This window comes from Lycium ferocissimum, chromosome 1 (genome assembly GCF_029784015.1).
Source record: "Lycium ferocissimum isolate CSIRO_LF1 chromosome 1, AGI_CSIRO_Lferr_CH_V1, whole genome shotgun sequence".
In the NCBI taxonomy this organism is placed as follows: Eukaryota; Viridiplantae; Streptophyta; class Magnoliopsida; order Solanales; family Solanaceae; genus Lycium; species Lycium ferocissimum.
In genome coordinates, this window is record NC_081342.1 from 54,985,659 (window position 1) to 55,012,122 (window position 26,464).

At 34.6% G+C, this 26,464-nt stretch overlaps 1 protein-coding gene and 1 long non-coding RNA gene across 2 annotated transcripts; one reads left to right on the forward strand and one right to left on the reverse strand.

Moving 5' to 3' along the window:
- The first annotated feature begins 3,797 nt into the window (after positions 1 to 3,797).
- Positions 3,798 to 9,624, forward strand: LOC132055725 (uncharacterized). Its single transcript, XM_059447687.1, has 6 exons — positions 3,798 to 4,027; positions 5,458 to 5,632; positions 6,146 to 6,724; positions 8,170 to 8,590; positions 8,672 to 8,753; positions 9,215 to 9,624. Exons 1-6 carry the CDS (start codon positions 3,998 to 4,000, stop codon positions 9,419 to 9,421), a joined length of 1,494 nt encoding a protein of 497 aa, XP_059303670.1. The 5' UTR covers positions 3,798 to 3,997; the 3' UTR covers positions 9,422 to 9,624.
- A 5,356-nt stretch (positions 9,625 to 14,980) lies between these two features.
- On the reverse strand, positions 14,981 to 25,607 carry LOC132030144 (uncharacterized). Its single transcript, XR_009407996.1, has 3 exons — positions 25,565 to 25,607; positions 23,672 to 23,784; positions 14,981 to 15,008 (listed from the first exon to the last, which is right to left on the reverse strand). It is a non-coding gene; the product is annotated as an uncharacterized LOC132030144 (long non-coding RNA).
- Between the last annotated feature and the right edge of the window lie 857 nt (positions 25,608 to 26,464).

Below are 26,464 nucleotides of genomic sequence, written 5' to 3' on the forward strand. Positions count from 1 at the left end.
GACAGGGCCAACTCAAGAGCAAAGCCACTAAACTAAGGCAATGACTTTGGGCCCCCAAACTTTTAGGGCCCCATTTTTTGTTGCTAATTTGTTTAAAAAATTATTGTGACTCATAGTACTTTTATGTAGTTTCTAAATATGTAAATTGGTTTTCAAAAAATTTAAAGATTGTATGTCCGAATTCACGATAAATATAAATAAGTTTATTTCCTCGAAATCGAATTGTACACATAAATTGAGACAGTAGGGAGTACATATTTATATTATATATATATATATATATATATATATATATATATATAAATTATTTTAGTCATGTGATTGATTAGCTATGTTATCAGTTGATTTTTTTTTTTAAGAATAAATTGATTTGGAAAAATTGTTAACAACTTTGCATTGTTCTTAACTATTACTACTATAAAACAGTAATTAATGACATCATCTAAAAAAGTTAGAAAAGTAAACTTTAAATAAAAATATATATCGCAATTTTTTTTTTAAAAAAATAGGGTCTCTTTCTGAAGTTTGGCTTTAGGCTCCCAATCTTATTGAGACTACCTGGTTTAAGACCACAAAATTAAAAAATATTTTAGTATATTCAACATATTTTTAATCTAAAATCTCAAATTTCAAAAGTTTATTTTATTTTATTATATTATGTGCTAAGTAAAAATCATACAAACAAATTGAAACGAAGAGCGTAGATAGATCAGGGCTGGCTAAGTGGGGACCTTCATGGTCAAACAATATGGTCATTACTCATTAAAGCTTATATACAGTTGGTGATCATTGCCAAAAGAATAAAGAAAGGGGCTTACATATTCAATTGATATGAATCACTAATATTGCCTTATGTGCACGTAGTGAAAAGCTATCTCTTTAAAGGAGTTAGAAATTAGAAATTAGAAATTAGAAATTAAATTGATTGGACTCATTAATTGCCTGTCACACACTTAACCTAGTGAAAAGTTATCTTTCTTGATTGATCTGATCATTGACCAGTTTTTCACTTCAAGCAATTTTTGGAGTAACTATCTCCTCACTAGGCAATGTCATTGTCAATTTGTCAGATTTGAATCATTGTACCGTGTGATTGAAAATCTAGCTTCCTTTGTACCAAATTAAAAGTGAAATGTGAATCTAAACACTATGAGAAGATGTATGTTCCTTTTCCTATTAAAGTCCGTAATATTTTGGAGTAAACATTTAGTAGGCGTTTGGTCATTGAAATCAAGTACTTTTCACTTTATTTGGAATATTTGAAGTTGAAAGTGAATATGGAGTTATGTTTGGTTATATTTTTTGCAAAAAATAATTGATTGTTTGAATGTCTTTTAAAAGTGAAAAAAGTAAAAACAGGTTTCGGTGTTTTTCAAATTTCAAATATTACTTCAAGTTATATTTAAAATTTTCATAACCAAAAACCGATTTTCAAATAAAGTAAAAAAAAAGTTTCCAGAAAAAAATTGAATAATTCTCATAAAATTAAATGAAATAAGAGATTGCATTTGGGAGGAGGTAACTTCTTTAATTGATTGATGGAATAAAAGTTAAGTTGGCATTAATTATTAATTTTGGTTCAAAAGCAAATCTATCTCTCCGTTTTTTTTTCTTCTTAAAAAAAATTACTTTCATGATGAATTATTTGTCATCATTGGCAATAAGACACATTTCAGAAAGAGTCCAAAAAGTTTTCTATAAAAGACATTTTGAGATGGCCAAGATGCATTGCTCTTCTTATTTTGGATGTAAAATTAATGTCCCTTTCTTTGTCGATAAGCAGACACATCAGGGAGACTAAAATTTACTTTTATTTGATTTTATATCAATGCTATATTAATTTATGATGCATTTCTTTATATTTATTCGTATCAATAAATTATACATTAATTAGTTATATATTTTTCAACTTAATTTTTGATATAATTATAATAAATTAGTATAATTTATGCAGATAATTTTTTTCTGAAGTGAAATCTCTTCTTAACTGGTTGGTTCATTCATTGATCAAAAAGGGAAGTCCGACACGATACACATATACACACGACCAGAGTGGTTAGGAGATTACAATTTGAATCGTACCGCAACAAATCTGAAAGTAGTTTGGCTTTTCTTATTTCATTTTTAAATATGTGCAAAAGAATAAAATTAAAATAAGAATAACCACGATACCACCTTTACAAATGAAAACTACTCTTCTACATCTTAAATTGATTCCTTTTTTTTTTTTTCAAATTTAATTTGATAAATTTTGCAAATGAAATAATGTCTATTTATTATTATCTTGAATATAAATTAGTAAATAATATTTTAAAATTATGCATGAGAGATTGTGTGATTGAAAAAGGATTAAAAGTTTTTGAGAAATGTTCGTAAAAGATATTGTAGGTTTGCTATGAACTTGCATACATGAGATCAAATGGAGGGTGAAGGGGCTTCTTGTTTGTTAAATAGAAAATAAAATTGCTTCAGGTACTTAATGACGAAAGATCTACATATAACTTGTTATTAGTATTTAAAACTAATCAAACAGAAGGTACTTCTCCTCACTGTTGCTGTTGTTTCCACTTGATCATTTATATTATTTTAACATAATTACTAAGGGAATATGAAAGGCATCAATAGTTAGAAGGTACATTGGGAATCATGACACTAAAATTGAAATTATAATTTTTTGGTGATTGAATTGTACTGAACTGGAACTGAGCTTTTGTAATTAACTAGCGGTATAATCCTGAAAATATTTATCATATTTGTATAATAAACTTACATTCCATAACTAATACTTGGTATTAATGTTCATATATTTTCTATTAAGTACATGTTAGTGTGTGGACTCATTTAGTCACATCTCTCATTATTTTTCTGAATACTTGCTTCATCCTATTATTACATGTATCGAGTAATTCTACTCACCAAACTTAAGTGGATAACTACTATTTTTCTTGTGTGGCACGAGATTCAATTATCGATCTCCCATAAACGTCATTCTATGTTCATGGGTGTTATGTTAGTTTTTTCGTCCAAATTTGTAAATATTTTTTAGCTTATCGAGAGTACTTTGACTAATCTTTGAAGTTAAATTAGATTACATCAACTTAATTTTTTTAAAAAAATTAAAATTTAGATATTCAAAACTATACGAACAATACCATAAGTTGCAATTTTTCTGCAATATAATGAATAAATGCATTTAAAATATCGTCAAATTTTACATATTTTGAATCTGAAAAACGGAAAATATAAGATAAAGGGAGTATATGTTACACTAACATGTCCAAAATTGTTTTGATATTGTTAGTTTTTCTTTAATAATGAGAGTAATTTAGCCAAACTTTTAAAATTAGCTTATTTGAAAAGTATTTTTTTTTTTAAAAGTGTGTATAAAAAAGTACTTTTAGCGAAAAATAGTTTGTGTTTGGTCACTTAATTTAAAAATCATTTTGAACAGTAATTTGTGATTGACCAAACTTTTAAAAAGTGTTTCTAACTTCTAAGTGTATTTTTCTCAAAAATGCTTTTTAAAAAAAGTCTTTTTAAAGTAAAAATTTATTTTTTAAACGAAAAAGTTTAAAATTTCTCACCAAGCATTTATTTTTTTCAAAATTTTGATTAAACACCTCACTTTTTTAAAATAAAAATTTATTGAAAAAAAGTACGTTTGACAAAAAAATAAACTTGGCCAAACGGGTATTGTCATGTGTCTTTGGCAGTATTTGAAGGCAAGTGTGAAATGTAAAATTTATTTTAAATGGAGTAAAAGAGAAAAACTAATGAGCAGATAAAGTACATGAGAGGGCAGTCAAAGGTCAAAGATCGGCAACCCCAAAGAGTAGATTTAATTTACAACTCTTCCCCATCATCATCATCATTCTCCTCTACAAAACAAAACATCACACACTGTAGTCAGCAAATTCAACACTAGAGAAGAATAAGAGAAACTCTCTCTCTCTCTCACACACACACACACACAGAGTGGCTTAGAAGGTAGGATCTAATGGAGTATGAGAGGATTCACAAAGTGCAGGTACTAATTAATCACCACTTTGGAACTTCTCAATCTTACGTGCAACTTTTGCTACTTCTTTTTTTTTTTTCTTGTCCTCCACAAATGGGGTTCCTCAAAAACGTTTTCTAATGCATTTAACCCTTTTTTTTCCTCCCTTTTTTGCTCTCAAGAATGATATCTTGATCTGGGGTTTATAGGTGTTTTCAAGAATTGAGCTCAATGTGGTGTTCTTTCAATTGGTTAAATTTAGCTTCTTTTTAAGGTTTTGGTTATGAAGTTCTAATCTTTTTGTAAACTACTATGGTCGGTGCTGTTTAGATTATAAATTAATGACCATTTTGGAAGTTGTCAATCTTCCATGTAACTTTTTTTTTTCCTTGTCCTGCACAAGATGGGTTCCTCAAAAATTGTTTTCCAATGCATTTCTTCATGTGAAATACTTGGAAACTCTGTTTTTATTTTCCTCTTGGTGCTCTAAAATATTATATCTTGATCTGGGGTTTATAGGTGTTTTTCAAGAATGAACTCAATATGGTGTTCTTTTCAATTGGTTAAATTTATGGGGTTCCAGCTTCTTTTAAGTATTTAGTTACAAAGTTTCAATCTTTTCGGATAATCCTATGGTGGTGCGGTTTTGGTTACAAATTAATGACCATTTTGGAACTTCTCAATCTTCCATGGAACTTTTCTTAGACTACTTTTTTTTTCTTGTCCTGGACAAATGGGGTAACTCAAAAAGGTCTTTCAATGCATTTCTACATGTGAAATACTTGGAAACTCCTTTTTTATTCTCTTTGTGTTCTAAAAAATGATATCTTGATCTGGGGTTTGTCAAGAATTATGTTTTGAACAGAATGTGGAATCTTTCAAATTGGTTAAATTTATGGGGTTTTAGCTTTTTTTAAGGATTAGGTTATAAAATTTGAAGCTTTTCGGAAAATCCTTTGGTGGGTGCTGTTTGAAACTGCTCATCTTCCATGGAACTTGTCTAATAAGTACTTCCATGGGGTTCCTCGAAAAATGCTTCCAATGCATTTCTTCCTGTCAATTACTTGGAAGTATTTTTTCTTCCCTTTTTGTGCTCTGAAAAATGAAATCTTGATCAGTTACCAGTTTAAAAAAAAAAAATGAAATCTTGATCTGGGGTTTATAGGTGTTGTCAAGAATTACAATGTTTGAACTAATGTAGTTCTTTCAATTTGTTAAATTTATGGGGTTTTAGCTTCTTTTAAGGATTTCGTTATAAAGTTTTAATCCCTTTGGAAAATCCTACGGCGGGTGCTGTTTTGGTTACAAATTAAGGACCATTTGGAAGTTCTCATCTTCCATGGAACTTTAATTAGTAGTAGTTTATTTTTGTCCTGAACAATGAATACATCTGCTTAAAATTGCTTAATATGGTGTAAAATTGCTTGGTTTCTGAAATTTTTGTTTTTGGGTACTTTCAGACTGGTATAATATCTCCAAGTAAGCTAAGGATGAAGCTCATAGGACCTCACCATCACAAGAAGAAAGAAGGATCAAATAGTAATTCCTCAAGAACTTCTCCTGCTAGGCTTGAGGATTCTGAGTTTGTCAACAACAGTTTGCTGGCTACCCAAAGTGGAGACTTTGACGATGAATGTATGTCAATTTCTTCATTCAGATTTAGTAATGAGGAAAGAAGTTTTGATTAGCTTTGAATCTAGTACAAGCTTGAACATTTTAGTGAACTGCTACCCGCTCAGTTTATAGTGTTCTACTTCTTTATATTTTGACTCCCTCCGGTGAAATCATGGATCCGCCAAAGTGCCCCCGGCTCCCACTTTTTCCCTTTGTGCAACTTCAGAAACTTGTAATTGGTATGTGCCCCTAGGATAGTATATGTTTTGTTGCAAGGGCTAATTCTAAAAGATTAAAGTGTATGCAGTGAGAGTTTAAACTATTAGGTTACTCAAAACAGTTCTTATTTGTCTTATTTTTCAGTTCTAAACCATATTTACTTTATGCAGTTACATTTACTTAGCTTTAGGTTACATGATGGTGTAAAAATATTTTCACAGTAATATCTATGTTGCATTTGTGTTGTTGCTAGGAGAAGAAATAAGTGTAGAAATATATAATACTTACCTGGGAAACTGCTCATTTACTTTGCAGATGCCAATTTAGATGCTGCAGAAAATAAATTGCCAGGAAATTCATGCCCGCCAAAGGAAAATGGAGAAGCCACTCGTGCGAAAAGACAGCAGTTTTCCAAAACGGATGGTGGAAATTCTAGTTCAGTTCATCCAGTTAAAGGTTGTGAAGATGAGAATTTTGATTATGACAGTACATCCAGCTTTGAGTTTCATAAAGGAGAGAGATCAACACACCACCATTCGGTAACAGCAAGGTCGTTTTCGCGGCCCATTCCTTCTAAGTGGAACGACGCGGAGAAGTGGATAATGAATAGGCAAAATGTGCATGCTAATCATTCAAAGAAGGTTCAATTACAGAACCAAACATACCGGAGGCCTGCAACGAGCATGGTTAGAGTTGCTCCAGAATCTAGTAGTTACGAAAATAAATTAGCGGTTAAGAAGGTTGATTTTTGTCAATCTGCATGTCAGATAGTGCCCGAGAATTTTGATTTTGATCAACCTGGTTCTCATAGTCAAGGTAATGGAGTGAATGCCGTGTCACTTGATCTTTGCCCTGAAAGTAAGGCTTTGACTGAGGTGACAGAAGATGGAACAGGTACATTATGGCTTCTTTTGTTCCTAATGTTGATTTTAGCTGCTTTAACTTAATTTAAATATTCTTTAAGAGATTTACACTTTCATAAGGGAAGGGGAAGGGGAAAGCAGCAGAAGGGAGGGTGAGGTATTGGTGTTTTCAGTCGAACTATTGTCCGTCCTACTAACCTAAGTTACACGGACTCGCCATTTTGGGTGCCGTCCCCATCCCGGATACGGACGGGTGCGGGTGCCGGAACGGCAAACGTTCCGGATACGGCCAATCACATACGGATACTTTGACCGGAGTCCATCGACAAATTTGGGGGAAAAATTTGAGATTTTGATTTCTCAAAATTAAAAATAAAACAGATTTAAGATAATAAAAATGACATACCTTCAATATTATAGTACTTTTATTTCATATATGTTGCTTCATGTTTCAGATAAACAAAGAAGTACTTTTATTTCATATACATGTAAGTTTTTCATAAGAATATCTCTCAAAATTTGTAATGTCTTTATAGCTCTATTTTTTTTATATAATTTTGAATTTTCTTAGCCGAATCCCCGCACCCATATCCATAACCGGATACGTATCCCCGAGTCTTAAATTTAAATTTTGCTGAATCCGACACTCGAATCCGTACCCCTATCGGATACCCGCACCCGAGTCCATGTAACTTAGCTACTAACATTAAATGGTTGGAGTAAAATACTCATCGTGTGCCTCAAGCAGAATCTTGATGCATTCTTTGAGACATGAAGGATTGTCACTTTTTAGTGTGGACATCTAGTATATTAAGGTCAACGCATTGGATTTTCAGATGGTGCAGTGCCAATCCTCCGGCCTCAGGTGGTTGCAAAGAATGACGGCTATTATAGTGCCTCAAGTAGAATTCATACATAAGGGAAAAATGTTCCCTGGTATTAGCCAAAATTAAAATGCATGAATTTATCATTTTCATCCACGCTATTGATTGTTTGGCCTGCTCTGGATCTTTGACCAAGGCAATGACCAGTCTATTTTTGGGCAGTATGTGGATGATATGACTTAGGGGTCCTTTGGTAGGGTGTATTAGGTAAAGTAATGCTGGTATAACATTTTAGTACTCAAAAGTTCGATTGCAAATCTCACCTGTGTACAACTAATACCAGTTTTACTTATACCCCCTATTCAATACGATTCTTATACATAGTAAGCCATGGCATTGACAATACCAGCACTATTCTATTACTTGTACACCCTATTCATTACTACTCTTGAATAGGGTATAATGCAATGCATGTTATTTTTAATACAACAATCCAATCAGTCAATGAGAAATAATGCCAGCATAACTAATCCCAGATTCCTAGCATAACTTCTCTTCGAACCAAACGGCCCCTAAGTTGTGGACTTCCTTTTATATAGATAATTAATTTATACTTTGCTGATGTGAACTGTTTGATTGAATATGAACACAGTTGGCCCTGCAATAAGATCAGTCTCCATGAGAGATATGGGAACAGAAATGACTCCTATTCCAAGTCAAGAGCCTTCAAGAACAGCTACACCTGTTGGTGCAACAACTCCACTCCGCAGCCCCACTTCTTCTATCCCGTCTACACCTCGTAGAGGAGATCCAGCTCCGACGCCAATTGACAATGCTTCTCAAACTTCGACAGAAAACAATAAAAGGGAATTGTCGGAGGAAGAATTAAAGACGAAGACAAGAAAAGAGATTGTAGCCCTTGGTGTCCAACTCGGTAAAATGAATATAGCTGCTTGGGCGAGCAAAGATGAGAAGGATAAAAGCGAGGCTGATGCTGTTGAGGCTGAACGAATGGAATATGCTAAAAGGGCAGCTGCTTGGGAGGAAGCGGAAAAGTCAAAGCACACTGCCAGGTTTTCCCAATATCAAACACTTTTTAAATCTTTGTTCTGCTGATAAATTATGAATTAACAGAAAAACCATTGATCTTCCAGATATAAGCGTGAAGAGATAAAAATCCAAGCTTGGGAAAGTCAGCAGAAAGCAAAGCTAGAAGCAGAATTGAGGAAAATAGAGGTATATCTCACTATTAGCCATATCGAGAAGGGAAAATTACATTTTTGGAACACTCAAAAAAATAATAGTAAGCAAATGTATAGTTTTGTATATTAAGTATAAATATACATGTAATAGACATAATGTTTACTCAAATATACTCATATAGTGTGTGTTTTGTATTTTGGCTAGCCTGTAATGAATTTTGGCTGCCGGGCCAAAATGAAAAAAAAGCCCTATAGTAAATTATGTTCTACCATGATTAAAAGCTTCATTCTTGGAGAATTTTGGACGTGTTTTAAGGACCTGAAGTTGATTATGGATGGCTGAATATCAAAGCTCTGCTACTGAGACGCCTCCTGGAAATTGAACCAACCCGAGTCACGTTTCTCATACTGATGCCATTTAGCAGTCATATTATACTACTGCTCAATTTGCTGCAAATTCTCATGTTGTTTTGCATCATGATATGTATTATTCAGGCGCAAGTTGAAGAAATGAGAGCACAAGCACAAGCAAAGATGGTGAAGAAGATTGCTATGACTAGACAAAAATCAGAAGAAAAGCGCGCTGCAGCTGAAGCTAAAAGAAATCAGCAAGCTGAAAAAACTACAGGGCAAGTTCAGTACATACGCCAAACAGGTCGACTTCCATCATCTTCGTCTTTCACGTGTTGTGGCTGGTTATGATTATGATTAAGCAGGAGCGGCAATGAAGGTCATAATCAAGTTTCACATGCACATTGAACTTACGAGTTAGCCTCTCTTACTGTCCGGATTTGTAAGAACAGAAAGTATAGTATCATGCCGAACGTTGTCCATCCTTGTATCTATTGTTTGGCAATTTGCAAATGTAAGTTTTTACGTGGTATGAAGTTTGGTTTGGTCATCGATTTTTGGCTTCGGCTTGAATATTAAAACTGCCAGGTTTTTTTTTTTTTTTTCTTTCTATTTTTCTTTTCAAAATCTTTTTAGAAAATGAAAGTAAAACAATTTTCATAAAATTTGACTTTAGTAAATATATGTCAAGGGCCTCTTCTAATCTAAAAGACTATTACTGAATAAGTGAAAGATGTACCTTCTTTATTGGAGTACTGTTTTTTGGGGGGTCTCCGTGCTCTCAACGCTTAACAGAAAGTTTTAAGGTATTGTGTTTCTCACCTGTTTGCAAAATATTACTACTAACATAAAGGTAAAGAAGCCTACGTTCTTTAGGAATCTTCTCCAGAGGGGCTTCCCTTTTTTTGACTGACATTTTCATTCATATATTCAATTAAAAAAAGAAAGTAATTTGCTTAGCAAAATCAATGGTTTTATTTAAGATCATATTAAGGCAGCCGTTGGCAAAAATGTACACCCTCAAAACCATCCTTATCTCCTTACTGCTATTAGCTTAATTAAAATTTTGCAAGAATATGAATTTACAGAGCCCGGAGCCAAAATGGCTTAATTTTACAGCCAATATACAAAAATGGCATGCCTTTTTTTTTTTTTACCAAAATGGGTATTTCGTTGGATAACCAACGAAATACCCGCTTGTTACTGTTCAGTCAAATAATTTTTTTTTTTAAATTTTGGTGCATTTCGTTGGTAGTCCAACGAAATAGCATTAAATTTTTTTTTTTTTTTATTTCGGTTATAGAAAAACGAAAGTAAAAAAATAAAAATATTTTTGGCCTATTTCGTTGGACTACCAACGAAATAGGATAAAAATATTTTTTTTTTTTAATTTCGTTTTTTCTAGCCAAATTGTTAGCCAAATAAAAAAAAAAAAATTTTTTAATGCTATTTCGTTAAGCATTTCACGAAATGCAACCAAATTAAAAAAAAAAAATTATATTACCCTATTTCATTTTTGTATATATATATATATATATATATATATATATATATATTTTGCATTTCGTGTATTAAAAAACGAAATAGGAAAATAATTTTATTTTCATTTCGTTTATATAAAAATGAAATATACATATATATATATATATATATATATATATATATATATATATATATATATATATATATATATATATATATATTTCATTCATGTACCAATGAAATATTTTGGATTGTTCCACGAAATGCAAAATAAAATAAAAAAAAACATATTTCGTGGATTGTTCCACAAAATGAAAAAAAAAACAGTTTTATTTATATTAACGAAACTGTTTTATTTTTTAATTTAAAACTGTTTTTTTTTTTTTTTTTTGCATTTCGTGGAACAATCCACGAAATATGTTTTTTTTTATTTTTTATTTTGCATTTCGTGGAACAATCCACGAAATATAAAAAAAAACAGTTTTTTTATATATTTTTGAAATTGATTTTATATATATATATATATATATATCTATCTATATATATATTCCAAATTGATTAAAAGCCATTTTTTAATTTTTTTTAAATATATTTTTCAAAAAACTTAGTGTTTAACTGTAAGGTTATTTTAGTCAACTTTATATATCGAGAAAATTAGTCAAATTTTATTTTAAAAAATTGAAACCTTGTATGAAATTGACATTCATAGATACATTACCCCTGGATTTTTACGTTGAAATCTATTGCGTATCATCATCTTATAAGTAAATAAACCGAAAAATTTCACGCTAATTTGGGGAAAAAATTGAAATTGAATGTGATAAAAGGCGTTTTTTTAAAAATCGGCTCGCCAAACCGCCTTGTAGCAGTTGTGTGCATAGATCTCGGAAAAATACCCAAAATCAAAAAAAAAAATCGCGTAAATGACGTAAGAAAGCTTATTTATCATTCACTTTACAACTAGCTTTTTCTCCCTATATTTTTTAGAATTATATTTATATTTAAAATAAAGTTATGTCTTGACTTTACAACTAGTTTTTTTTTCGTTTATTAAAAAACGAAATAAGATTTTTTTTTATTTCGTGAATATATAAATGTTTTTATAAATGAAACACCAAAATATATATATATTCATCCTATTTAATTGGTACATGAATGAAATATATATATATATATATATTATATATATATACAAAAATGAAATAGGGTAATATAATTTTTTTTTTTTAATTTGGTTGCATTTCGTGAAATGCTTAACGAAATAGCATTAATTTTTTTTTTTTTTTTATTTGGCTAACAATTTGGCTAGAAAAAACGAAATTAAAAAAAATTTTTATCCTATTTCGTTGACCGCCAACGAAATAGGATAAAAAAATAAAAATATTTTTTATCCTATTTCGTTGGTAGTCCAACGAAATAGGCCAAAAATATTTTTATTTTTTTACTTTCGTTTTTCTATAACCGAAATAAAAATAAAAATAAAAAATTTAATGCTATTTCGTTGGACTACCAACGAAATGCACCAAAATTTAAAAAAAATAAATTATTTGACCGAAATAATTCGGGATTAATTACAAGTAATGGTTATCCAACGAAATACCCATTTTGAAAAAAAAAAAAGGTACGCCATTAGATATCGGTCAGTAAAATTGCCCATTTTGGCTCCGGGCTCTGAATTTACAGCTGGAGTACTTCCACTCAATACTTGGGCATTTCTCTTTCAACAAAGAAACTATCTATAATCCAGTGGTCACCTCTAATGGATAATTGATAAACTTGTGGCAAAAAATTTCTCATGAACAGCTTTAGTTAGTCCAATCAGTTCTTTTTGGTATTCAATCATATTGGTCTCAGCTGTTTCTCACTCCAACCAAGATCCCCAAGCTCATAGATTCATATTGCAGAAGTTTTGTTTGGTCTGGTGCAAACTCCATCACTAGTAGAGCCCTGGTTGTCTGGGACAAGGTCTGTGGTCCTAAGTTTATTGGAGGACTAACTCTCATCAATATTCACTTATGGAATAGAGCAGCTATTGCAAAGTCATGTTAGGATCTTGCACACAAACAAGATAAACTATGGATCCGATGGATTCACAATTACTACATCAAGATTCAAACTGTATTCGTTGCCCCCATCCCTGCTCAAGCATCTTGGATGATTAGATAGATCATTTCATCTAGGGAAATACTGTTACAGACTCATACAGAGCACCAGAGGTCACTTTCCATAAGAGCTATCTATCTGCAACTATTAGGTGACAACCCAAGAGTCCCCTGGAAATGTCTAGTTTTTAGCAATGGAGCTGGACCAAAAGCAAGGTTCACCCTGTGGTTGCAGCTGCAGGATAGGCTACAAACCACTGATCGGCTATTATGTTAGGGAATGGACATTGATCCTACTTGCAAACTATGTCAAATGTTTCCTGAATCAAGAGATCACTTGTACGTCCAATGTGAGTTTACTACGAGATTGTGGAGCAGAACATTGTATGGTTAAAGAGGCAAGAGCAACTGATACACGGGCAACTCACCTAGCTTGGGCCATCAAATGCTCTGAGGGGAAGTCCCCGGGTGCTCAAATTTTTCAAAATGGTATGTGCAGAGGTAGTGTATGTGATTTGGATTGAGAGAAACATGACAATTTTGAAGACAAGAGTAGACAGTGTGATAAGCTTGCAACTGAAATAGCTTATACATGCAATGGCGAGCTCCTTCTGGAATCAAACCTAAGATTCAGCAGCTTATGTTCTAAATTACCCCTCTCATTTTCTTTGTTGTTTGTTGATTGAGTCTCTCTTTATTTAGATAGCAAATTGTGTTTGGCTTAGCTATGGATTTGTAATGTTCTCCATTTGGTGATTAATAAAGATTGTTAGTTACCAAAAAACCTTTTTTTTTTTTTTTTTTGCATGAAATTGAAACTCAATTGCACAGTATTACACTTTTACAGCCATTTTGATGAGTATAGTTTTCATTTAATTCTTTTAAGAGAAAATTATAATTCCACAAGAAAATGTTCACAGATGGAGGTCACAAAATAGGGAGAAAGTTACAGCAACCACGGACAACTCAAAATCCATACTTACGTAGAAATGTGTTGCGTGTACTTTTAAGGGAAAAACACATCTATTTTTTTTCCCCAAAATGTGTAATAAACATGTGCTGCTTCACATATTTTTAATTTCAATTTTTTATTTTTATTTTTTAGAGGTAGCGTACCAGAAGGGTGCATGTGTTATGTGTCAGGGTGCGAGAGAGGGGACACGGTAGGGAATGCTTTCGACGAGAAAAAAAGAAGGGAATTTCCCATCACTCGCACCGTTTTAGGGTAAATTAATCAGAATAATTGACATAATTTATAAGAGTTTAAGAACAACCTCGAATTTAGTATCGAAGGATTATATTTTGATGGAATAGATTTGGGTAAACGAGTCTAGGGTTGGTCTCTAACATGGGATATCTATTCATCATAATTACTATTTGGTCATGTCGATTGTTTTCGAGCTCTGAAAATGAAATATCTTTTGAGAATGCTTTAGCGCTTTATTTCCCTTAATGGACCTATTCAGCGCAAATTCGGGTTAGTAAGGCCAGTGGCAGAGCCAGGATTTCCGCCGAAGGGGTTCAAAATATAAAAAAGTAAACATACGAAGAAGCCTAAGGGGATTCAACATCTACTATATACATACATACATACATAAAAAAAAAAAAAAAAAAAAAAAAAAAAAAAAATTAACCTTGTAAAAATAGTGTTTTTCCGCCGAGGGGGTTCTCTCGGCTCTGTGTGGCTCCGCCACGTAAGGCCAATGAATACCAGAATCTTAAAGCAAAATGAAAAAGAAATACTAATAGATATTCTTTCTCCTCCACCTTCTCAGTTTTCATGTGGTAGTATGTTTGCTGTAGACATTTAACAGCCAAACATTATCAGTTAATGCTATTTTTTCAAATTTTCCACTCATACAGTAAAAAGGTTACATCCTGCATATAACTGTACAACCATCAAACTTTACTTGCTACAAAATAGAGTAGCTAAGAGGCTATGAACTATACGATTAAAGGAAGATTCTGCGTGGCGGTTCCAGCCGCCTAGCACGGTTTGTAACATATGCATAGAGTCCATTACAGGATCAGGAACTAAGCTGTGGCTCCCAACTGAATAACCAAATGATTCAAATAATGCATCATCAGCATTGATAATAGATTGTGTCAAATTGTTCAGACGGATCAAAATTTGAGAAAGAAGAGGATAGTTTTAACAAACTTTTAGCTTTCTGGAATAAGTAAATGATAGTTTCCAGATTGCTAATGTTAAAAAAGCAAGAGACAAGTTTTCAAGAACGCATAGAAAGCACAAGCACATCTTACATTACATGCTAACGGGCTTTCTTCATACGTTTTGGGGGTCTCATCGTTTCTCTCCTTGAATCTTCTGCAGGTTTCATGTCAATTAATGACTGCAAGCATTTGGAAGGAAAAGGAAGGTTAGTAGTATGATAATGGACATATCCAAAAAAGGAAGGGGGAAAAAAAAAAATACACATCTGAGCTTTTCCATGCAGAAATTTCATTCATAAAATCTACCTAAACAAGCAATTAACATATCATTCTGAAAAGTTCTAAAGAAAAAGGGAAAAGAGCCGGTAGTGTCATTTAATTGCATATCCATCTTTTTGCAACTAGATTCTGATGAGAACTTCAAAAACTTGAGCAAATTATGTGAAATGATGTTAATCAAGGCATAGGGTAGGACCTACGAGTCTAGAGAAAAATTGGGACAAAAGAGTAGCTATCGAAATAAGAAAAACTAAGGCTCAAACAGAATACAAAAGACAGTGACCTTATTCAGGAGTTGAGTTTAATATTTTTATCACATCATCTTAGACACAAGCACCTGTCATAATATTCATACAAAGACTTGGAAAGCTGAGAGAGCAAAGAGATCACAGCGCACACAACAAATATCAACTGTTAAAGTTATTCTTTTCTGTAATTTACTCAACTGACATCCATCATTTCCAAGCAAGTCTCGAAGTTTTAAACCCACCCTTATAACTGAACTTCCGGTGAAGATGCTGTTACACCAGCTGAAACTCCAATCAATATGCTGTAAAGGAAACTCCTCCGAGTGACTTAGTAATTATCAAGTAACTGTTAGAGCTAGTTTCTTCTACCAGAAAAAAGAATCTATGACTTGCATGTTCTTTTGAACGGGAAAGCTCTCCTTTTCTCAGACAGAATAAAATGCTTGCATCTTCTTACAGTTATAGCTCATGTATTATCAGATCGTTATAAACATCATTTGCTCATTAACACATATACACGTACCATAAAATTAGAACCAAGATTCCATAACTCCTCGCTTTCCTCCGGCGATGGTAAATACTTCTCGGCAATCTATGTATAACATTTATTGTTTTCGATGATCTATTGGTAATAAATGTACCGGGATAAAGACTCTTTGACCGGACACATGGCAAGCACGAGGCAACTCATAGTCAATCCCGATTCAGCCGGTGCTAGCTTGGCCATAGACTAAAGAACTCTTAACCGTCTGAGAACTTGGCCCTAGGTCTGCTTCGCCTATACCGGATAGCAATGTTACGGAATGATCCAAGGTACCCGAAAAATCATCATACCAACTCTGGAATATCCGGGATTCTGTCTTATCACGTCCAACAACCACAATCTTATCCTCAAATCGGGCGGGAGAGGCGCTAGTTAGAACTAGACTATCCTATAAATATCTCTCTTCCCACCATTGTAATAAACACACGGATATACAAAAACTCCAGCAAAATCATGTTGGGAAGAATGAGCAATAATCCAAATTGCACACCACGGTAGCAGCGGAAGAAATACCCAAGTCTAACTTCCCACGCTATTTGAACACGAGGAGCAAACTAATTTTAAGCACAAATGGATATAAGAGCAACCACCAAACAAATAAACTAGCAGGCAAAGTAATCAAACGAGAGACACCAAATTTACATGGAAAACCCCTTCAATGTGAAGAGGGAAAAACCACAGGACTTCGGCCCACAAAAATCAACAAGAGTTACAACAATGTTCTCCAAATTGGCCACCAAACAACAAGCAACAGTAGATAAAAGACAGCACCAAAACTAGAGAAGAAAAGGAGAAAAATCACCAAAATGCAGCTACTGTTCACAAGCCAAAATTTGGGGCTACGGGACTCCAAATCACCTCCGTCAGTTCCCAATCAAAAATTAAGATGAGAGAAACCAGCTGTCCAAAAATCAGCTCAATTGGACAAGGAACGAAGTGGAAATCGCTTGCTGAAAGATCTGTGCAAAAATCTACAATTTCTTCCTCTATTTTCTCTCTCTGTGGCTGCCGAAATTTCACTCTTGTGTTATGGAAAATCAGATCTAAACAAGTCTTATACATGTACCACGATAGTGAGCTTTACAGCAAAAGTGGGCTGGTCCGAATTGGGCTTTCATTTATCTGCACAGGAAGGGAAAGAGACTCAAAATACAACAATTCTCCCCCTCCCGATTATGTGGAGTAGACAACAATCCCGGCAATCATGCAACAGTCTTCAACTTCCCTCTTGTCAAAGCTTTAATCATCATATTATCGTCCGTGTGAATCTTTTCATTCAAGAAATCTCGAATCCAATGGTATCTCACATCAATATGTTTAGACCTACTATGAAATGTCGAATTCTTGCCAAGATGAATAGCTCTTTGACTGTCGCAATAAAGCACATACTTCTCCTGAGCAAAACCAAGTTCCCCTAAGAATCTCATCAACCAGAGCACCTCTTTACAAGCTTCAACGACAACAATAAGCTCAACTTCTGTAGTAGATAGAGCAACACATTTTTGCAACCTAGATTTTCAAGACAAAACTCCTTTTTTTTTTTTTAGGTAAAGGTAATTTTATATTCACACAAAAAACTCCCATTCAAAAGTGATGAGGTGGGATCTTACAACCCACAGTGGGCAGATGTTATCTTCAAAAAAATAAAACTTTACAGTTGTCCTATAAAATCAACTAAAGTTTCTACTTCCCCCACCATATCTTGTTTACATTGCCAAGACACAACTCCTCCTGCAAAGGTAACCAAATAGACCAGTAGACTTGCGAGTATCAACATCACCAGCCATATTTGAATCAGTGTAACCACAAAGAATAGGCTTCCCTGTCCCGAAACACAAACTTAGACTAGAAATGCCACAAAAATATCTCATAACTCACTTCACAGCATTCCAATGCTCTCTTCCTGGATTAAAAAGAAAACTACTAATAATACCAACAACATGAGCAATATCTGGTCTTGTACAAATCATTGCATACATCAAACTGCCAACAGCTGAAGCATAAGGAACTTTCTTCATATCTTCCTTCTTATCATCACTAGAAGGACACTGCTTCGTGCTCAATTTAAAGTGCATAGCTAAATGTGTACCGACAACCTTAGCTTTATCCATGTTGAACGTGCGAAGTACTTTCTGAATGTACTTCTCTTGTGATAGCCACAACTTCTTGGCCATTCTATCATGGACAATCTGCAAGCTAAGATCTACCATACTGGTCCCAAGTCTTTCAGAACATGACTTATTCAACTCTCGTTTCAAGTTCTGAATTTTGGAAGCATTATGACCAACAAGAAGCATTTTATCAACATGAAGCACTAAAATGATAGTCACTATCAGAGAATTTCCGCACAAAAACACAATGATCTGATGAAGTTTTCTTGAAGCCCCCTTGACTCATAATAGAACCAAACTTCCTATACCACTGCCTGGGAGCTTGTTTGCAAGCTCTTCTTCAACTTGCAAATATAATTCTCTTTACCCTTGACTTCAAAACCTTCTTGCTGCTCCATATAAATTTCTTCATCTAAGTCACCATGGAGAAAAGCAGTTTTAACATCTATTTGCTCAATCTCTAAATCTAGACTTGCACCTAAGCCTAAAACCACACGAATGGATGACTTCTTCACAACAGGAGAGAATATCTCATCAAAATCAACACCTTTTTTTTTTCCCAAATAAATCCCTTTACAACTAATCTAGCCCTATACTGTGGAACTGGGTTGCCATTTTCATGTTTCACCCTGAAAACCTACCTGTTCTTCAAAGCTTTTATGTCTTTAGGTAGCTTAACCAAATCAAAGGTGTGATCATCATGTAAAGATTTAATCTCATCTTCCATAGCATCAAAACTACCTTTCTTTTTCTTCACTATCCATGGCCTCATCAAAACTCAAAACTTTCAGGTTCTCTCCCGTTAGTCAAGAGTGCATACTTACTGGGAGAATAACTAGATGGTCTTTTCTCTCTAATAGATCATCTAAGAGAACTCTCTGGAGCATCAATAGTAGCGGGTTGTAGGCCAACCACATCATCTTGCACCGAAGCATCAACAACATCATGCCGGTCATTCTGAACATGATCACCATCTTCATTATCAACTTGATCTTCACTATTTTGAAGATTTTCTTCAGGTGCAATAGTCACAGGAACTGGATCAACATCAACTAAGCTCTCACTACTTTGAGAATTAACCTTCTCAGCTTTGTCAAAATCTTCAATTTTCTGGTCTTCAATGAATACAAAATCACGGCTTCTAACAAGTTTCTTCTCAACTGGATTATAGAAACGATAGCCAATTTGTCTTGACCATAACCAATGAAGATACGCTGCCTAGTTTTAACTTCCAGCTTTGACATCTCAACCTTAGAAACATGCACAAAGGCCTTACACCCAGAGACTTAGATGAGCATAAGAGACATCCTTACCAAACCAAATTCTATCAGGGACATCACTATCCAAAGCAACAATAGGAGACTAATTGGTGACATAAGCAGCAGTATTAAGTGCTTCGGCTCAAAAGGATCTAGCAACTTAGCATCTGAAAGCAAACATCTAGCCCTCTCAACTAGCATTCTGTTCTTCCTCTCTGCTATTATCAAAAGGACCAATATATTCACCACCATTGTTTGAGCGGATGCATTTTAGTTTCTTCCCTGTCTGTCCCAACCAAAGGCCTGAAAATTGTTGAACACATCAAGTACTTAATCCTTAAACTTCAAAGGAAATACCCAGAGTTTGCGAGAAAGTAAAGTGCACCACCGTGAGATATTACTTTAAAGGACCACACAAATCATAATGTACCAACTCCAGCAAATCAAGCTTTCTTGAAGGCGGATGACTCTGAAAAGAAACTCTTTTCCGTTTTTTGGCCAAGCAATGGACACATCTCTTTAACTTCGCCTGTTTCACTCCAGAAAGCAAATTCTTCTTAGCCAAACTATCAATCCCCTTCTCGCTCATATCTCAGCTTTCTATGTTATAACTCTAATGTAGTATCATAAATGAAGACTTGGAATACGTATAAGTTAGATAACTTGTTACCTCGAGCCACAACCATTAAACCTTTAAAAAGCTTCCACTGGCCACCACCAAGGGTTCTATAATAACCCTTACCTTCAAGCTTTCCTGCAGAGATTAAATTCAGGCAAACAACTAGAGCATGCTTGATATTGTTAAGAACTAACCTTATACCATTGTTACTTTTCAAGCAAACTATACCAATGCCAATTACCTCAATCTCATCGTCATTGCCCTTTTTTAGCATTCCAAAAGTACCTGGAGTATAAGAAAAAAATTGCTTCTTGGGTGTGACATGAGAAGTGGCACCTGAATCCACAAAGCAACTTCTCATCATAAGGCCTGCGTACACTCTACCCTCCCTACACCCCACTTTGTGGGATTTCACTGGATATGTTGTTGTAGCAGCTTCTCATCATAAACAAGATTGATGTCATTTTCACCACAAGCAACAAAAAGATCACCTAGCAACAATAGCAACACAATTTTCATTATCGCCATCTTTCTTTTGTTGTTTCATACCTCTCTAATACATGTAGCAATATTTTTTTATAAGCCTTTTCTTGTTACAATAGTCACATGTAACATTCTTGTACGTGGACATTGACTTGCTTCTACTTTTGCCTCTGTCATTCTGATCTCTGAAATTGTTTCTTCCCATGTCTTCGGTAGCCAAAACATCGGAGTGTGAAGCTGAAGCGAAGCTCTTTTCTTATCTCTTCATTTAAAACAACACTCTTAGCATATTCCATAGTTACAACACCAAAGAGAGCAGAATTAGTCAAAGAAACCTGAAGAGTCTGGCAAAATATTAAAAAGCCAAAGTCCCCATATTTCTTAATCAAACTTTACACCCATTCCAGACAGCTAGTCAAGGACACCTTGAAAATCATTTATATGATCAGAAATAGGACTTGCCTCCTTTGTATCTAATCTTCACCAATTGTTTTACTAGGAACAACTTATTATGCCAGCCTTAGAAGCATAAGTCTCCCGAGCTTTTCCCACAAACTTCTAGCATGTGTCTCATTCACAATATGATTTCGCATTTTATCTTCAACCCGTTGTCTAATATAGTCACAAACTTGTAAGTGTTCAAAATTTCAATCTTCATCATTCATAGAAGAACTTTCATCTTGCCTTTCCAAATATGTTAATTACTGTCATTTAAACACACCATCTTACTCATATTTGTTGCCATCATTCAAATAGACAATCAACAATAAAGATAACCACAAGTTCTGATACCAATATGTTTGGTTTTGGGTCTTCTTCCTTTCCTATGTGGATAAATAAAAGTCCAATTTGGACCAGCCCACTTTTGCCCTAAAGCCCACTATCATGGTACATATATAAGACCTCTTTAAGTCTAATTTTCCACAACATAAGAGTGAAATTTCAGCAACCACAGAGAGAAAATGGAGAGATTTTTGCACAGATTTTGCAGCCACAATTGCCAGCTTCAAATTGCGATTCCCGCTTTGTTCCTTGTCTGATTGAGTTGATTTTTGATTGGGAACTGAGGGAGGTGATTTGGAATCTCGTAGCCCCAAATTTTGGCTCATGAACAGTAGCTGCATTTTGGTGATTTTGCTCCTTTACTTCTCTAATTTTTTTTGTTTGTTTTGAAATTGATTCTTTTCTAGTTTTGGTATTATCTTTTATCTATTGTGGCTCGTTGTTTGGTGGCCAATTTGGAGAACATTGTTGTAACTCTTGCTGATTTTAGTGGAGCTTTTGTGGGCCGAGGTCCCGTGATTTTTCCCTCTTCACAATGAAGGGTTTTTCCACGTAAATTTGGTCTCTCGTTTGATTACTTTGCTTGCTATTTTATTTTTTTGGTGGCTGCCCGTATACCCATTTGTGCTTAATGTTAGTTTGCTCCTCGTGTTCAAATAGTGCGGGAGTATCTCTTTAGCTGCTACCCTTGTCTTGCAATTTTGGTTATTGCTTATTTCTTCCCAACATATTGGTATCAGGCCAATGGTTTTGCGGGACGAGTATGAAGATGGCAAGAGTGTGGCTAAACAGACTATGCATTTATAAATAAGAGTTAGATAATTTTTAAATCAAGACCAACAACAACAACAACATACCCAGTTGGATCCCACAATGTGAGGTCTGGGGAGGGTAAAGTGTACGCAAACCTTACCCCCACCTTGGAAGGTAGGGAAGTCGTTTTCGAAAGACCCTACCAAAAGAAAACAACGGAAACAAGGGAAAGAGTCGATACGGATAAGCAAATCAAAACCATGTGAAAATGAGAAATAGCAAGAGCAACGAAGTCATGATAAAATAACAAAGACAGACAAGACCAACACATAGAAGCAGGATAAAAATACTCCTAATACGAGAAAGGAAACCTCGCGGCCCCCCACTAGTCCTCTACCCTGATACTCGACCTCCACACCCTCCTATCACCGGCCATGTCCCCGTAGGGTCGGGAGTAACGCCATGTCCCGCCGAATCACCTCTCCCGTGCCTTCTTGGCCTACCCTCCCTCTCTTCGGTGCCCACCACCGCCATCCTCTCACACCTACCACCGGCGCATCGCCGCATCCTCCGCCGCACGTGGCCGAACCATCTCAACCTCCATTCCCGCATCTTATCCACCACAGAGGCCACACCCCTTATCCCGAATCACTTCATTCCGAATCCTATCTCTCCCGGTACGCCCGCACATCCATCTCAAGCATCCGCATCTCGCCTACCTTCATCTTCCGGATACGCGCTTCTTAATCGGCCGCATTCCGTCCCATACAACATAGCCTTTCTAACCACCGCTTTGTAGAACTTTCCCTTTAGAATGGCGGCACTTTCTTATCACACAACACCCCGACGCGAGCTTCCATTTCATCCATCCCGCTCTAATACGATGTGTGACATCGTCATCAATCTCGCCGGTCCTGGACGATCGACCCTGTGTACTTGAAACTTTCTTTCTTCGGGATGACCCGAGTATCCAAATTGCCGAACGTCTCGTCCTCTACTTGACTCCCATTATCGAACTTGCACTCTAAGTACTCCGTCTTAGTCCTCGCTCAACTTGAAACCCTTCGACTCGCAGTCCGTCACCAAACCTCCGGTCTCGCGTTAACACGGCCGCGACTCGTCAATAAGCACAATGTCATCTGCAAACAACATGCACCACGGTACCTCTCCTTGAATGTGACTTGTCAGAGCGTCCATTGCCACAACAAACAGAAACGGGCTAAGCGTGGACCCCTGGTGCAGGCCCATCGTGACTGGAAAGTGTTCCGAGTCACCTTCAACCGTCCTCACCCGAGTTTTGGCTCCGTCATAAATGTCCTTAATGGCTCTAACGTATGCTACGGGAACACACGGAAAAAAAAGGTAGAGCCAGGAACATCATTGTACGTTTGCCACTAGCAAATTCAAGCAAATAAAACTGTCTAGCGAAAAGCAGAATTGTAAGTCTAATCATTATAGTTTGATAATCAAAACAGAGCAATTAAGGACAAGGACAATGACATATACAACAGTCTGCATATGCAAACAACTCACTTACCCATCTTGCTAAAAGATAGTAAAACAGCTAAGAGCCTTCTATGGGAGAAAGACAAGAAAATTTACAAGCACAAGCTCGCTATTATGACCATGATATGTTGACGGTAGATATTAATCTCATGAATTAAATACTTGGTACAAATAATAAGTTTCAATTATTCCAGAAAGCATGTGATTTCACAAGACACCAGTGAAATGAACAAAAGTTGCAGGAAGATATTGCTAACCTCTTCCACTTTGTTTTGAAGTTCCAAAAGTTCTTGACAATATGCAAGGCACTCTGCATGGTATATAGCAGCTAGGTCTTTTATCATTGCCTTCCTTCTGATGATACCAATCACTGTAATACTCAAGAAGAAACACCACATGTTAGATTAAACAAATCTAATTCCCCTTCATGCCAAAGCTAGCACTGATTAAAACCTTTTGGATCAAACAGTTCGATCAACAAATAGTTACTGAATTCTTTGGAGGTGCTATTATTTGTCTGTCATATCTCATTGGAAAATAAGTGTTCAAGAGACAAATTATTAATCTATTTTCAGAAAATCACCATTGTAAGTTGACCAAAGAGGAGCCCACAACCCCAGTGAGAGACAATAAATGGGAAGTAAAAAGAAAGAAAATGAAAAGCCAACCAATATGAAGATGAAGGACTCCATTTTCACATAAATTATAATCAGATATAAAGAAGGTAGAAGTTTAGGATTAAATTTTTTGTTTTTATTTTTAGGATCACAAAAAGAAAGTTCTTTTTTTGATAGATACAATTATATCTAGAATTTCTGGCCCTTCAACTGTGACTCCTCCCAACATAAGCAATAAGACACATATAATTGCAATGCTCATTCTTTGATATATCCAACCCCACCCCCAACTCTCCAAGAAAAGGACAAATAGAAAAGAAAAAAAAAAAAAACGGACGGAACTTTATTTTATTATATCAACATTCTATCTGGCCTTCAAGGTTCAAGCAAATCCATCGAGACATTCCTTATATGAACAAAGTGCAAATAAAGGTTGAAATATTGACTATAAACCCCCTAAAGTATCTAAGCTACTAAAGAGAAACAAAAGCAAAAGAACAAACAAAAAAAGATACAATAACCACGTATCAATACCAAGAAACTTGGGGTCGGCTATATGAATCTTCACTGTCCATGTTGCTTCATTTCAGCCCATACCAATCCAATATTATTAAAAAAAAAAAAAAAAAAAAAAAAAAAGGTTTTCTAGCACTACAGGTATAATGGCATATAAAAATTAAATAATAAGAAACATCTCTCATTCATTACTACATACAATTACAAAATTAATGAAGTTAAAGACAATAACGCATATGTTTGGAAAACAGCCCCAAAAAAAAGATGTTATACATCCATCCCTATCCTCCACAGGCAAAAATTCAGAGGGAAAACCAAATCCCAGTAAACCAATTATGTAATTTCCAAACTGAAGCTAAAAATTCCTTTTCCAATGTTAACAAACAGGACATTCTAAACAGTAGTCCTTGTTGATGCCCGGTTGCTTCCTAAAGATATTACTTTGAAACAAATAGGAGTACTCAATGCATAATTTTGGCAAACGTGAGCATATTAACAGACACATACTAAATTCGACCCGTTCATTCAAATACTAAATAATTGTAGCAAATTTCAGAATTATACATAAGACGTTTCTATGCTGACCAAAAAGATTAAGGAAAGAGAAAATCCATCGTTTAGAATGAGGGCTAGAAATATATGCAGGACAATTCACAAAAAGAAGAAGAAAAGGAATCAACAGCTCTTGTCCTCCAAACAAAAAAGAAGGGTTAATTTCTCAGATGGTCCTCAACTAATAGTTATAATGTTAAAAAGTCATTGATTCGAATTTGCGTGAACAAAGAAAATGACTTTGTGAGATAATAACTATTAGTTGAGTGACCATCTGAGAAATCAAATCCAATCTCTATATACATTCAGAGAGACCCATTTTACCACAATCAAAATAATATATGTAGGGCAATTCAAGAAAAAAGGAATCAATAGCTCTACTAATTGGGTTGGCTTAAAGATGCTCTATATCTTAAGGACAAGCAAAATGGGAAATTAGATTGATTAAACAAATCTTACACTTACTTCTACTGGGATTAAACCCAGTTTGAGGTTGTTGGGTTGAAGGAGGAACCGGGTTGTCGCTTAAAGATTGTGGGGGATCACAAGGAAGAGATGAGTTGTTCTCAATTTCCACCATTCTTCAAAATGAGATGAGGTTAGGTTTCTCTGCAAGTAAAGTTCGCAAAAGACTAGCCTTTTTAACCTCTCATCTTTGTTTCCACTGTGGATTTGCACGAATAATAGAACGAAAATACTAGTGTGTGTTTCGTAAAAGAGGTTGAATTATTTAACTTTCAGGGTGAGGTGGAGTGGAATAGCACAAATATACCATAAATAAAGCTTGACTATGGTAAGTTATAAAAAGGAAAAAGGGTCAAATATAACCCCCTACTTTAGTTTATTAGAGCCTGTTTGGATGAGCTATCTTTTATGTTTCAATTTATAAAAATGCCTAAAAAAATAAGTTGGGGTAGTTAATAAATTGTTTGGCAAACTTATTTTAAAAAAAGTATTTATTTTTTCAATAAGTACTTATATTAAAAAAGTGAAGTGTTTGGCCAAGCTTTTGGGAAAATAAATCTTTTTTGGGAGTATGACAGTTTTTAATTTAAAAAATATACTTTTTGTCCAAAAATCTTTTGAAAAAATACACATAGAAGACTTTTTAAAAGTATACTAAACACTAATTCTTTACTCAAAAATCTTTTTAAATTAATTGGTAAACACAAATTGTTTTTAGCCAAAAGTATCTTTCTTGAAAATACTTTTGAAAAAAAAAAATTTTTAAAATGTTGTTTTTAAAAGCTTGGCCAAACAAAGTTATAACTTTTTTTTTGGCTTATAAGTTGTTTTTACTATAAGTCAGCTTTTAGATAATGTTAAGTCAAATGGGCCTAATTATTTTTTGAGCTTATTTTAAGC